The sequence below is a fragment of the Bos grunniens genome, chromosome 7 (assembly GCF_055505025.1).
Source record: "Bos grunniens cultivar Pamir isolate PY7600 chromosome 7, Bosgru_T2T1.0, whole genome shotgun sequence".
NCBI classification, from domain to species: Eukaryota; Metazoa; Chordata; class Mammalia; order Artiodactyla; family Bovidae; genus Bos; species Bos grunniens.
Window position 1 is genome coordinate 83,412,079 of NC_141171.1, and position 15,568 is coordinate 83,427,646.

General features: G+C 42.3%; 1 protein-coding gene across 4 annotated transcripts in view; it reads left to right on the forward strand.

Moving 5' to 3' along the window:
• Nucleotides 1-206: 206 nt before the first annotated feature.
• VCAN (versican) overlaps nt 207-15,568 on the forward strand; it is a 120,295-nt gene continuing 104,933 nt past the window's right edge. For all 4 annotated transcript variants that reach the window (XM_086412877.1, XM_086412879.1, XM_086412878.1 and 1 more), the window contains exons 1-2: nt 207-440; nt 12,522-12,597. In XM_086412877.1, the coding sequence (XP_086269003.1) occupies nt 12,528-12,597 (70 nt within the window). In that variant the 5' untranslated portion in view covers nt 207-440; nt 12,522-12,527. The remainder of the gene's footprint in view (nt 441-12,521; nt 12,598-15,568) is intronic.

The following is a 15,568-nucleotide window of genomic DNA, read 5'->3' on the forward strand; positions in this document are numbered from 1 at the left end:
GCCTTTCCGCCCCTCTGCCTGCCTTCCCAGCCTGGGCTTTGAGGAGTGGCTGAAGCTGCGGAGCGCTTGAGGAGCCTGTGAATGAACCCTCCTCCTCCTCCTCCTCCTCCTCCTCGCCGAGTCTCCTCCTCGGCGCTGACGGTACAGTGATATAATGATGATGGGTGTCACAACCCGCATTTGAACTTGCAGGCGAGCTGCCCTGAGCCTTTCTGAGGAGGAACTCCAGTCGGGAGGGCGCAACAGCCGCGAACCTTCTTAGGTGCTGCGGACAGGCGTGGGGACGCGGATCTGCGGCCAGCCCCGCATCCTCCAGCACCATCCCGCACGCTTCCCCAGGACACCGCGCTTCCTATGTGACCCGCCCCGGCAACGCCGAGCCCAATCGCGCAGCGCTGAGGTGAATTTTCCCCCCAAACTGCAATAAGCCGCCTTTCAAGGTAATCACGTTTCTTTTGTTTCCCCTTAAAAAAAGAAAGAAAGAAAGAAAGAAAAGAACAAGAAAAACTTATAGGAAAAAAAAAATCGAGTTTAGAAAAAAAGTACATTGTGATTGGTAGAAGGCTTTAATTAAGGCAAAAAGAACTATCTTTGAGAAGTTAAGAAAATATAGGCACTGTAAAAAATGCAGGTAACTTTCAAAAGGATGTTTGGAGAGAGGACTACGGAGGGACCCTGGTGCTGAAAAAGATCCAGACAAAAGAAGCCCGGGGTGGGGTGGGGGTAGACCGACTAATGGAATTGGGGGAAGGGAGGGAAGGAAATGCGGAGACCCCCCCTAGAAACGTCGAGGGGTCTGGAGCTGGAGAGGACGGAGGGACCCTGGCACCTTGATCTTTTTGTTGTCGTTAACCTGCGCGAGGCAAAAGTTTGAATGGGGACTCCCGAGACTTGCCCACAAGCAAATCCCCGAAGCCGCCTTGGTGCAGGCCACCTGGTTCCCGGCCCCTGGTGTGTGGTCAATGCCCGCGTTCCTGGAAAGCCGCTCTCGGGCAGCTCCTGACAAGGCGATCCGGGTTCTGAGCGGACGTGACCCCCTCATCCCGCGGGCTGTCTGGGAGGCGGTCCGGTCTGGGGGAGGTGCAGGGTTCCCGGTCCGCGTCTCTTTGGCGACTTGAGGGCTGTCACGGCTCTCTCCGGTGCCCCTGGGTTCTTTTGTCCAGCGCGCCGTGCTCCGGAGCCGGCCAGGAGGGAGCAGGGGATGGGGGTGGGGTGTTTGGAGCGCCGCGGAGGTCTGCTCGGCGCCAGGGCGGGAAAACTTGCTCCGAACCAGTAGAGATGTGCAAGAATTTTAGCTCATTCTGAGAAGCGAGGTAGAGGCTTTTGCTCCCGTCTCAACCAGCAAGCCAGCGCTCAGGGCGCTTTTCAGACAAAGGTGGCGTGGGGACCCGAATCTGGGGCCTCTAGGATCAGCCCTCTTCGCCCGGACTACTGCAGCCCTCCTTTTCCTTCCATTTCCCCACCCCTCTCCCCGCTCGCGGCCCTAGTTGAGCAACTTTACTGGCGAGTCTTGCGGCGGCAGAGAGCGAGTGTCGGCAGCTCCGGGGGACGCCCTGGGCTGGAGCGCCCCACCGCCCTGCGGAGGCGTGGGCGCCGCCGGGCAGTATCCCTGGTGCGTGCGGGCTGGGGGGCATCAGGGTTGTCTAGGCTCACTGTGTCACTGGGCGTGGAGCGATCCCTGTGTCAGGCAGCGGAGAGCGAGGTAGAAAACTAGTGTCATCGCTTAAACTATGTGCTCTGGGATCCAGCTGCGCCCTAAGAAGTCCTGCAAGTTCCCGGGAGATGCTACGGGAGGGAGGAAACGTCTACACGGCGCCTGGAGAGCTGTCCCGCCGTGCGCACACCCACAGGCGGAAAGACAATCTGGCTATCTCTGTCCGCTTTCTCATCTTTGTCTCTACCTTTCTGTCTCCATCTTCTCTGTTTCCCTTCCCCTCTCCCAGCCTCCGCTCCGTCTCTTTCGCTCCTGCGTCCCCTCCCCCACCGCTGACAAATGAATGGCTAGTGTGAAATCCCTGCCTCCTCTGTCCGCGGAGGCAGGCAAGAAGGGAGGAGCGAGGGAGGCGGTGCGCTCCTTCGGATCGGCCCCCAGTTGGAGAGCTTCGAGCTTGCAGAACCCAGATGTCTAGGAATAGGGAGTTTTGTGACGGGTGTGGGCGCCCCCTGATGGAGAAATCCAGTACAGGTGGAGAAAAACGAGCTCACCCTCCCCCCTCCCCCCGCCCCAAAACCAAACGAGCCTCTTTCACAGCCCTGCATTAAACGATGGAGGGCCATAGCTTCCCGTTTACTTTTCTACTTCGGAATCTGCGAAGTAAACCTAAGCGTTGGCAGGCCCAGGAAGGAGACGTCTTTGCCAAGGGCTGAAGCGCCTTCTCTTGAGTCCGCTGGGGTGTGCGCGGCGCTCCCGGGTCAAGCCTGCAGTTTGATAGACTAACACACGTGGCCAGGTTTCAGAGGGCTTGGTACTCTATCTTGGGCGTCCCTTTAAGAAAGATCATACAGATCTTTGGGAGATTTTACTAAGGCCCATGACCACTCGAAATCGATGCTAGGGCCCCGCCCAGACTATTGCCTCCATTTAAACTTTCTCAATTTCACAACACTCGTCGAGGACGGAAATTTGGGAGGAGGGCTCCGGGTGGAAAATACAGAGAAGGGAAGGACAGGAGCAGTGGGGAGAAAGGGAAGAAGAAAGGATGGGGCACATACACGCAAATAGCCAGGAGCGGACCGGCTGGGTTCGTTTCAAGGTTTGGACTGAATTTCACGTCTCATTTTAAGCCATTGTTTTAATCCCCAGAGCGGTAACAAATCCTACTGAAGCAGCGTGCTGGGGTTAGCGGGGGTAGGGGGGAGAGGCGGAGGAACTAGGCTTAGAGAGGGGGCGCTGGGGGTTTCTTTCCACTCCCCTGTCCCCGCGTAAAGGAACCGCATGGAGCGCTTCCCGCAGCGCCGGGGTTCACCAGCCGCCGCCACGTGGGCTGGGGCTTCAGCTCCCGGCCCGAGACGGGTGTGACTTCTTGGGCTCGGAGACAGCAGCACTGCTGGACCGGCAGTCCTACAGAGCCGCGGCTGGCTGGGCGCCTCCTGGGTCACCGCCCAGAGGCCGGTGGGGGCGTGGCTTTGGTCCTTCCGCGGGATCGGGGCGGGGCGGGGAGAGCCCGGCGGCCGCGCATCCCTTGTAAAGGGCTAGTGGAGACTGCTGGAGCGGATCTGACTTCTATCCAGAGGGCGCTAAACACTTTTATTAAATAGGACCCCTTGATTTTTTTTTTTTCCCCCTCTTGCTTCTTGGGAGTGGGATGGAGTAGATTTTGCCTGGCGACAGGAAAGAAGTAAAGATTTACACCAAGCAAATTTGAGATGAGTTTATGATCTATATATTGACTTTTTAAAGATCGTTTTTAGTCAGTTACAAGATATTCACGTTCCGGATGTCATGAAGAGTTCGTCTAGCACCACAAGCAATTGCCATTGACAGGACTGATAGATTCCATGAGCGCAAACCTTAGGGGCTGTGGGTGTAACCCTGATCCCTTTGCAGCAGGAGCTTTTCGCTCCCGCCCGGCCCATGGTTGGAGCTCAGCTCATATTTATGAAATGACTGAGCGAAAAGACTGCGGAATGTGGCGCAGAGTAGACGCTGCCACTTAGAGCTGCATTTTAGACTCGCCTACTTCTTCGCTTTATCTTGGAAGAACAGAGTTTTAATGATCTAGTGTGTTAGTCACTCAGTTGTGTCCGACCATTTGCGACCCCCGTGGACTGTAGTGCACCAGGCTCCTCTGTCCGTGGAATTCTCCAGGCAAGGATACTGGAGTGGGTAACCATTTCCATCTCCAGGGATTGAACCTGGGTCTCCTGCATTGCAGGCAGATCTAGTCCGTCTTCTGACATCTAACTGATACACTTGCCGTTCAGTTTTGACTCCTTCTAAAAGCTGTGACCTAAATTCTTTTAAACATGCTTGGCAATTTTGCCAAACCTACAGTGAAAATATTCCTTTAAAGACTTAAAATAGGATGTTGTGAGATTAACATAAAAATAGGAAGGCATCAATGGAAGCAACTAGTGTTTGAGATGAAATTTGTTCCAGTTGGGGGAATATGTAACTTGGAATGTGAGAACATACCAAGCAGAAGGTCTCAGACTGAACTTCTGGTTCTGGTGCTATGTTTAAAAAAAAAAAAAGAAGAAGATTTTATGATTGTGTCCCAGCTAATACGGCAAAGGCTTCCATGGATTCCAAAGTAGTTGAGCAATTACTTCCTCCAGCAGGAAGTCCACGATCCTTAATCTTGTGGGTTCTGGGAAAAGGGATGAGAGTCAAGACAATTGCTAAAGATTTATGTAAGAATTCAAAGTTTTATTTTGTTTTTCTTAGTAAGTAAAATAAATTTAAAGTTAGCCCTAAATTGTATTTCCTACTTTTAAAGTGTAAAAAGAATATTAACTGTAATTCAAATTTAAGGTTTTAAAAGAATCCCCCTGGATTTATATATGTTTACAGACATAGGTTTCGGTTTCTTCTTTTTCTCTGTGCCTACAAACTGGAAGGAAATACCTTTGATATCCTAGGATACCTATATCTGCATGCACCCTTGTAAGTTGTTTGGAAAAGACCTAAAAAGTTCATTTAAGGCTGAATATGATTAATGTTACAGATATACTCATTGTTCTTTCTTTCCTCACATTATTATGGTTAAGTACTTTGTGGTTAATGATTGGTCAGTAATTGAACATCAGAGCACAAAGATCAACCAACACTGTCACCCAGTAGCCATATAACTAAACTTTCCATACCTGGTGGGGTTTAAATATTTTTGTTAACTTTATTCATGGACAAACATCACTAAATACTGTATTTAAAATGGGATATTTCCCTATGACTGAACAGAACTTTTCCAGACACATGGTTCTTTTGAGGAAAACAATGAATGACTGCAGTAGGCTATTATTCCACCACCCACCTAGAGAAACCAGTTAGGAGTCACATACACTCACTATTGGGGGTGACTGGCTCTGGGATGAGAAAACATATTGACTATTGGATAGATGTGTACTTTACCAGAAAATACAAGGTCTGTACTCTGATTTGGAATCAGAACAAGGAGAAGTAGAGATAAATGTCTTGACCAAGCTCCGCTTGTTAGTGAATGTTTGCCAGTTTCCTCTGGTAGCCTATATGTGGTTAATTACATATATGTGCATAATTACATATTACATATATGTTCTCCAGGTTTTTTTGACAGCTGTGTTCCTATTACTGAATGTGCCAAGAGTAGTTCCATTTCAGTGGTCAGTGCAAAGCATCTTTATGTGATGAGTTTGCTTCCCTGAAACTCTGCTGGCTAGATTGATCATCTTTAAAAGGGTGTAAATTAGGGAACTACATTTAAATTTATCTTTTTTCTGTATCTATATACATCCTACTTCATTCTTCTAAGAATTTTAAGAGGTGGTTACATCTATAAATTTATGATTGCATAGTTTATAATAAACTATGTAAACATATAAAATATGTTATCTTTTTATTATTAAATTACTGAGTTGGTATTTATTACATGTGGTAATAGTAGAATGAGCACTAGGCTTAGAATCAGAAAGCTTGAGTTGCAATTCCTAGTTGAGAAAACCAAGTTAAGACACAACTTTTGGGCATTTGGTGTCAAAATCTATGAAATGGATATACATTTATAAACAACAAAAGGGTAAGTACCTATGAAAGGGCTCTCATAAATAACTCCACAAATAAATAGTGTTAAGATATATATCCCTGGGGCTCGTCTTGATCTAATTCTATAATCCTAATATTAACAGCATTACCCAAATCATGTATTTCCTACTAAACCTGTAAAATGAGTTAGAGAGGGACATACTGTTCTCAGAATTGTCTAGTTTCACACTTGTATGTGGAATCTAAAAAAACCAATACAAATGAACTTATTTATAAAACAGAAAGAGGCTCACAGACATAAAAAAACAAATTTAGGTTTACCAAGGTGGAAACAGGGGAAGGGATAAATTAGGAGTTTGGGTTAACAGGACAATATATAAAATAAATGAACAACAAAGACCCACTGTATAGCACAGGCAACTATAAGATATTCAATATCTTGTAATAACCTATCATGGAAAAGAATCTAATAAAAGATTATATATATAACTGTGTATATATGTATATATATAATGTATATATATATAACTGAATCACTTTGCTGGGCAGCTGAAACTGACACAACATTGTAAAGAAAGTATACTTCAATTAAAAAAAAAAGAATTGTCTAGTTTCATTGACTAGAAGACAGAGTCCATAAACAGACTCAAATAAACATGGAAATTCAGTGGAAATGAAAAATTATTCAGTAAATGACTTGGGCACAACTGATTGGCCCACTCAAAATACAAATCAATCTTTACCTCATTTATCCCAGAATAAAATTAAGATGGATCTCATATGAAATGTAGGGAGTGAAAAAATAACCTTTTAAAAAAATAACTAGAGGAAATTATAAAATGTTTAAAATAATAAGCTAGGAGAAAAGAAACCCTTGATAAGGAAAAGGTGTAACCCAAAAGCTATACTAGAAAAGATTGATAAATCTGACTAAATAACAATTAAATTATTTACACAAAACACATAACACATCTAGAAAATGTCAGCAACGTAAGAGAAACAAAGACCTAACAACTATTTTGATATGCCAGGAACTTTTACAAAAGCATATACCACAGCCCATCAAAAAGAAAAATTGGCAAATGTTTTGTGTGTAGACTGCTGGCAGAAAGGGAACAATAAATGTTTTAAAATCATATGAAAAATTGCTTAGTCTCATTCATAATTAAAGACATAATAATTGAAACAGCAGTTTATTCTGTGCCATTTTCATCAATCAGCTGTAAAGATAAAGTTTAATAAAAGTTTGTGTTGGTCAAGTTGCGGGGAAACTGGATCTCTTATATATGTAAATAGGTTCATCCTCTTTAGAAAGTGATTTGGTAATAGCTATAATTTTTTTTAATGCATATACATTTTGACCCAGCAATTCCACTTCTAGGTATTGCCATGTAGATATTTGGTAGGAATGTCACTCAAGACAAATGGACAAGAACGCCCTTTTGCAGCATTGTTTCTCATTGCAAAAATCTGGAGACACCTTAAAGGCTCATCACAGGAACTGTATGATAAAAGATGATACGTTCATGTAGGAGAAAATTATGCAGCTGTTAAAAGTAACAGACAAACTGTATTAGCTGATTCAGAACATTCTCAGAGATAAACAGTATTTTAACTAAGAAAGTAATGTGCCAAATAGTGTATAATGTGCACATAATTGGCTTCCCAGGTGGCTCAGTGGGTAAAGAATCCCCCTGCAATGCAAGAGCTGCAGCAAATATGGGTTCGATCCCTGACTTGGGAAAATCCCCTGGAGAAGGCCATGGCAACCCACTCCAGTATTCTTGCCTGGAGAATCCCATGAACAGAGGAGCCTGGCAGGCTACAGTCCACAGGGTTGCAAAGAGTTGGACATGATTGAAGTGACTGAGCACGCATGCATGCATGCACATAATTACATACAAAATGGGCATATTCATTCATTCGACCAATATTACTGGGTGTCCTGGGCATTGTGGATACAACAATGAACAGAACATCAAAGACTGCCTTCCTGGAGCTTATATTGTGGCAGACAGAGAAGGGCAGTTCCCAAATACACATATACAGTGGTGAGATGTGCTATGATGAAAATAGAACATGAGAAAGGGAATGGAAAGTGCAGTGTGTTTTACATCAAGGAGGGCACAGGCAGTGAACACAGCAATACTAAGGAGCAGTGACATGAAAAAACTTAGCCAAGTCCAGGTGCAGGAATCCATACCTATGTTTGTGGTAATTTCACATGGTGCTCTTTATTCGGGGGAAGCAAATTCATGACACTGTATGCTTAAACCATGATATCTTTCTCTGCATTACAGTGATCCTCCTTTGTGTAAGCACCACATGGCAACATGAAAGACAATGCTCTTTGCATCCACTTTGTGGCTGAGGTATTCTGAACAATTGGTTGTCTAGGGTAACTAATTCGAGAACTGGAAGACAAACCACTGGGTCTGCATCCTTAAGTCACCCTTTGCTCAGTGGAGCTTCCCCAAGATCAAGGGAGAATACTAAATATCTGTTTACTAAAACCTTGGCTCTCTCTTTCGCTGAGGCAGCCTACCCCTGGCATGACCCTTATCCCCTTTGCAGACGTTTCTCATGGATAGGAATCCTGTTGACCTTGTCTCTCATGTCTCCTAGGCAATTAAACAGCCTCAGTCAGCTGTGACTTGATTGTTCAATGACTTTTTCCTCTTCTCATTGACTTCACTGGAATAGAAGACTAAATATAGGCACCGGCTCTCATATCTCCCAGGTCTTTCTATGCAGTCAGACTTGTTATCACTAACAGATAATGCTTACAAGACCCACACAGAAGAGCAGAAGAATGAAAATGGGGGTTGGAGTGGTGCTAAAAACAAAGAAGCTTCAGAAAGTGTCTCATTTTGTAAAATCAAAGAAGGCAAATGGTGTGCTTAAACAACCATGACCATGAACACAGACTTATGAAAATTAGAGAAATGGAATGATGTCCATGGCCTGTAAGGAAGAGGCAGTGAAAACATAGTTCTGAGATCAGAAGTTTGGGAATTTGAGTTGCAAACTCTGGTGACTACAGGGAATAGGCATGGAGTAGAAATGGACGAGAGGCCAACTGAGGCATTGATAACCTTGAGCTCACAGAGCCAAGGCCAGGGCCTGCTGCTTGCTTAGTGCTAATGATTGGCCAGCTAGAATATGGACCTCTAATTGTTAGGTCTGATTTTCCAAAAGAAGTCCAAGATCGGGGGCTTAGTGTGAACACTCCAATTTTTAAATGTTGGCAACTTAATTTATGCAAATGTATTTAAAATATGACTGATCTCTCCCTTGCTCTTTTAATGCACCAACTTCCTTCCCTAACCTTGCCTTACTGGCAGTCTTACTTGGGCAAGTGATGAGTATACTTGTTAAATAGATGAAGAACTACTTCCTCCTCTCCCTAAAAAAAAAAAAAAGCCACTTTTATAAGGATGGAGTATCCTTATAAAAGAGTTAGACTTTTAAGTATCTGCTTTGGGTGGAAAATTGTGATGCAGAAGACCCATTCTTGGTCAGGATTGCATCTTCTCCACTGGTTTTGTTACAAGATGTTGACACTCCAGATATCGCAAACATCAGATATTATTGAGTCATGGCCAATGTTAATTGTATTTCATGTGTTAATTAGCCCACTCACCCGTGTTTAAAGAGATTGTTGATGCTTCTCTTCAGAATGTATTTCTGAATAGAAAATGAGGGGGTGTTGGTCATGCATTTGGTCAGCAAACCTCCCTCAAAGCAACTACTCTGAAGCTGGCACTGTGGAAATATTGTGGGAATTAGTAAGTTGAATATGACACTGACTCTGCTTTTCAGAAAGCTACTGTTCTACATAGGAGATAAAACATATTTCTAAGTAATGATTCAAAGGACATAATGATAAATTATAGGACAGTTTACTGTGAGCATGAAGGTGTACAAAGTTATAGTAATAACCCAGGTTATAATTTTCAAATCCAAGAGCTTTAAATATTCTTTTTACTACTAGTGATATGAAACCAGGAAGTTCTCACTGGTAGAAAGCTTGAATTAGGAATTTTAATAATAAATACTGAGTACTGAATATACTGTGTATCACCAAGCTATATTTTATATGCATTGTTTTATCAATTCTCATTATACTGTTTAGTAACTTACCCCAAACCTCAGAGTATAAGCAGAAAATTCAGAACTCAAATTCAGGGCTCTTTGACAATGGAGCCCAGACTTTTAACCTTAAGCTTATAAATGTTTTCTGAAAAAAAGAAAAACAATTTGAGAAAAAATTTCTCTTGAAGGAGAATAATAAATTATTGTTTGTAAGCACAATTGAAGAAAAGTTTCTTATTTGGATTCAGTACTCATGGAGTACATTGTCTTCATAGTGTTGTATGATACAATCTAAAGCTTCATTTTGTTGGAAGCTTTAGGGTATGTGAAATTGACATCTTATTTTTTTTCCTGAAATATTGGTATGGTAATGAGATATAGGTGTACACTTCCTGCTTGCTGTGGTATCTTGTAAAAAAATCCAGAAAAGTAGCAACCTAATTCCCAGTTTGCATGTAACAACATTTATTAGCATATCTCAGTGATTATATGGTAAATAATAAGCTTAATTATCAAGGTTAATTTAGGATTATCAGCTATATACTTTTCATTGTGACTTGTCAGATGGTTCATTGATGGAAAATATGAGATATATAATGTGTTAGATAAAAATTGGTCTTCAGGAAATATCTAGAATTTTATAATTTTCTTTTAGAAAGATTCTAACACTTATTTCAAGCTATATAAAATAAAGCAATTAAATGGAGAAGAATATCAAGGGAAGAGGAATAGCTGATGTAAATTATTAAATTGAATTTGAGCCCAAATTGGACTTGGATTCTTACAAGATTTTAATCTAGGTTTTCTAAATAGTACAGAATTTAGATAATTTCTGAGAAAGTTATAGGGCACCAACTCAAATATGTGTCAGTTAAGATGCCTTTCAGTGACATTGGCTACCAAAAAGCCCTGACTTTATTGGGTTTAAATAATAAAGGAATTTATTATCTAATAAAAGAAAGTTCAAGGGTATGGCTAGCTGTTGCTCTAATGCCTGAGCACTTCAGCCCTGCCTCTCCTGATTGTTTCTCAGCTTCATCCCAGAGGGTATCTTATATATTCATGGGTGCAACATGGATACAACAGTTTCACAAACTAGGACCTGTGTGATTGGCTTGGAAGGAAAGTTATGACCAACCTAACAGCATATGAAAAAGCAGAGACATTACTTTGCCAACAAAGGTCTGTCTAGTCAAGGCTATGGTTTTACCAGTGGTCATGTATGGATGTGAGAGTTGGACTATAAAGAAAGCTGAGCACCAAAGAATTGATGCTTTTGAACTGTGGTGTTGGAAAAGACTCTTGAGAGTCCCCTGGACTGCAAGGAGATCCAACCAGTCCATCCTAAAGGAGATCAGTCCTGGGTGTTCATTTGAAGGACTGATGTTGAAGCTGAAACTCCAATACTTTGGCCACCTGATGTGAAGAGCTGACTCATTTGAAAAGACCCTGATGCTGGGAAAGATTAAGGGCAGGAGGAGAAGGGGACGACAGAGGATGAGATGGTTGGATGGTATCACTGATTCAGTGGACATGGGTTTAGGCGGACTCTGGGAGTTGGTGATGGACAGGGAGGCCTGGCGTGCTGCAGCTCATGGGGTCGCAATGAGTTGAACACAACTGAGTGACTGAACTGAACTGAACTGAACTGAATTGGCTTGGAATAAACAGGATCGTCCATTTGGGCTGGGGTTTGACCCAGGTTCCATCAAAGTATGGCCATGTGAAGGAGGGTGGATATTAAAATGGAATCAAAGTTTTGTTAGAAAAGAGAGAACATTGGCTACTGGGTAGCCAACCAATGATGGCTGTTATAGAGCAGTTCTAAATGTAACTGGGGAGGAAACAGCTGTTGAGATCAAATAGTCTTCTGTGGTTGTTTTGAGCTTAGCTCTTTGATTTCTAGATGGTCCTCAACAATGATGCTTATCCTCCTCATAGTTATAACAGCAGGGAAATGTGAGCTGGAAGGGATCATTCGGAGACCCAGATTTGTTAAATGTCTTCCCCAAATTCACACAATAAATTAATGGCAAAGCCAGGGCAGGGTTTATTGACTCTCAGTACAGGGTGTTTTCTTTCATTCTTTACCCTTCAGACCGTTGGAACTACTTTAAAACTCATGGCAAGCATTGGCCTTTTCTGTAATTAACAGCTCCTTATAATACATTTATTTTGTTTGATCAGCCTCCTAGAAACTAAATTGAGTCTGTGCTTTAAAAGCCTGTTGAGATCCTTATTCTCTGTCCTGGTACCATGTGCATGAATCAGCAATGGGTTTCCACACACTTCACATTTGGTGCAAATCCCTTTCTTTCCACATGTCTCCCAACTGCTTCCCCATCTTCTCTTGCTCCATCTATGATCAGCTTCCTGTTTCTAAATAGGTTTTGTGGTCGCCCTTCCCTCCTTGTTCCAGTCGCTAGCCGCTCGTTACTTAGGCTGTGGTCTATATTGTTCTTCCAACAGCCTACCCCACTGCGGTTGCCCCACACATCCACATTGTTATATGTCCCCAGTTTGGGTTCTGGAATTATTTTGGTAACGACCACATTGGGTGAGAGTCAAACTAATAATTAAAGTGTTGGGACAACTTCTCGTATTGCAAGTCTCCTCCTGTGTTTACAACCCAAGAGGAGCAGCTTCTTGTACTCTTGTTACATACAAGGCACAAAAAGCATGTGACGTATGGCCTCCCACAAGCCTGAGTGCTTATGATTTCCTTTGTGTTTGTCTTCATTTCTAGGACAAGATGCTGATAAATATAAAGAGCATCTTATGGATGTGCTCCACCTTAATAGCAGCCCATGCACTACAGAAAGGTGAGTGTGGTAATCATTTTTTAGGACTAATTGAAATAAAAATTAAAGTATTGGGGCATGGAATGTGATTATGGAATCATTAAAATAAAGGATGAATTTTTTATTTATTCGTTGCTGAAGACTTTTAGCTAAAATATCATTAGGCTGAAAACAGTGGTTTTAAATAAATCAGTTATAACAAAATAATGAACAGGATGCTAAAGAAGAAAGTGGGCTTTCAGTAACTTACCAGATTACTTTCAGACTGCGCAAAAAGGCTCATTTGAGTGGCTGGGCATATTTTAAGGTTCCACTCTTTTTGACACCACTCAAAGGCTTTTCTACATTGAAAAAAAGACTATTGAGCTTTCAGAGGGATACAATTTGAAAGAAATCAATAAGATATAGATAGACAAGATAACTGATAGACAAGTTTTTACCCCTACCTCCATTTCTTTCTTTTTCTCTTTTCTTCTCTCTCTCTCTTTCTCCTTTGTAACTGGATAAGTAAACATGCACTGTTTTCTTAGCTTTAAATTATATGTCCGCCTAATGAGAGTTTTGTGATTCCAAATTTGTAGACTCTTGGTCCATGAAGAAAGAATCTGTGCTGAGTATCAGTGACCTGCTCCCATCAAGGGTCTCTCTAGACTCAGCTTCTGCTTCTTTCTCACACTCACTGCCTGCTTCAGAGTCTGAAATAATTTATAATTTCCATTCTTATTCCCTATTTTTTTCCTTACACCTTGTTTCCCTTCCCCTGCCCCATGCAGTTCCTTCTGCTTAGCAGTGCCTTCCTTTGTCCTCTACAGTTCCACTTCAGTTCATTCTTAAGATTCAGAACTTGTGTCACTCAATCTATTTATTCATCCATCCTTCCTATCCATTCATTTATCTATCCATTGACAGTATTGTTTGAACAGATTCTACGTGCTATGTCTTAGTCTGGGTCTCCAGGGATGTATCAGTGGATGAGTCATACATTGTTTTAGATTTCATTAAGCCTAATCTCCTTAGTTACATGAGGTAGGCGATAAACATGTAAACCAACAATCCCAGTACTTCTGAACTGATGAAAATAAAGCAGAGTGACGACATAGAAAGTGTCTTAGGGTGGGGGCAGGGGAGGTGGTAAGGCGTCTTTGAGAAAGTAATACTTAACACTGACGTGGGAATGACGAGAAGGAGCCAGCCAGCTAAGATCTGGCCCAAGTTAGGTAGTGTGTTTGAGCAATAGAAAGGTCACTGCAGTTGGAGAGCAGTGATCAAGGGAAAAGTAGGAGATCTAGATAGAGAGATAGGCAAAAATCAGCTCATGTAAATAGAAACACTATCTGACACTCAGAAAAGAGCTTCCTATGTTTATTTTTCTGCACCCCCATGTCTCTATTTCTACTTTGCAAATCTGGATGGACACCAAGGGGGTGGCATGAATTGGGAGATTGGGACCAATATATACACACTACCATGTATAAAATGGATAACTAATGAGAAGCCTCTGTAAAGCATAGAGAATTCTACTCAATGCTCTGTGATGACCTAAACAGAAAGGAAATCCAAAAGAGAGCAGATATGTGTATAGGAGTAACTGATTCACTTTTCAGCAGAAACTAACACAACATTGTAAAGCAACTATACACAAATTATTATTATTTTTTTTTTTTAAGAAGGAGCTTCCTATGAGCCAGGAACAGTTTTAATACTTAACATTAGCTTATTGAAACATTCACTATCCATAGAGGAAACTGAGATCCAGAGAACCTAAGTGACTTGCTCAAAGTCACAAGACTAGTAAGTAGCAGAACTGGGAGAAGAACCAAGGCTGTCCCAGGAGTGTGTGAGCTTTACCACTGATACAATTCTTATCCATGTAAGCATTGTAAGCTTTAGAAATGGATTTTATTTCCAGGAAGCACTAAAGGCTTTCAGCCAGTGAAAGGTAAGTTGATGAATACTTCCCAGGTTCCATGTTTGCTGTTCTACGTTGGTTTGACTGTAGGAGAGAAAGAGCGGCCCCAGGAAGATGACTTAGGAGGTTATTGTGATCACCCGTGTGTGAGATGGGGCACTTGTATCACGTGGGGGCAGGAGAGCTGGAGGGAAGTGAACTGGATAGGTGGAGATGGAGGATTAGGACCAACGCATGGATGGGATGTGGTGTGGTGAGGGTGAGAGAGGAATCAAGGATGAGCTGACTTCTGAGATGGCTCCCACCTCTCATCCCCCAAATTGTTTCCAGGCAGTTTTAAAGCCCTTTCTCTACGTTCTCATTGTCCCCTGTCCTGTGACAGCTATTATAGTCCATACCACTCATTGAGGATAAGTTATTCCTTGTTTTTTTTCCCAAGCAGACTGTGACTTCAAGAGAGCTGTTTTTTTTTTTTTTTTTTTCTCTTCTAGCAGAGTTCCTGACACACTGCTAGCACTTAATCAATTTATGCTTGAGTGAATAAGTGAATGAATAAATAAATAATGAGTGAATACCACAATGAATGACTTGGATGACCATCAGAGTCTAGGCTCCACCAATCCAATGGCCAAGAAGGTGTCCTCCTCAGCATTTCTAGGAAGTAAAGGTGACAGAGAGGAAAGGACAACAGCATTGAGTGAAGAGGGAGGACACAGAAAAGAGATGGAGAAAAGGGGGTTGATTTGGTTGGGTTGTAATAGAAGGAAATTACAGAGAAAGTAGCAGGAGGACTTTGAGAAACAGGACCATCACCCTTTCACTTAAAGAAAGAACTCACACAAATAATAGGGAAACTAATGCTTATGGTATAGCTCCTTGATGATATTTTAAATAGTAATAACCACTAACAATATTGACTAATTTCTACATGTTGGGCTTTCTTCTAAGTATTTTACTTTGTTAACCTTTTTTAATCTTAACTCTTCCATGAGACACGTGCTTTATTCTCCCCAGTTGGCAAATGAGGAAACAATAGTACCAAAAGATTTATCAACATAGCTAATGTAGAAGATCACACAGCAA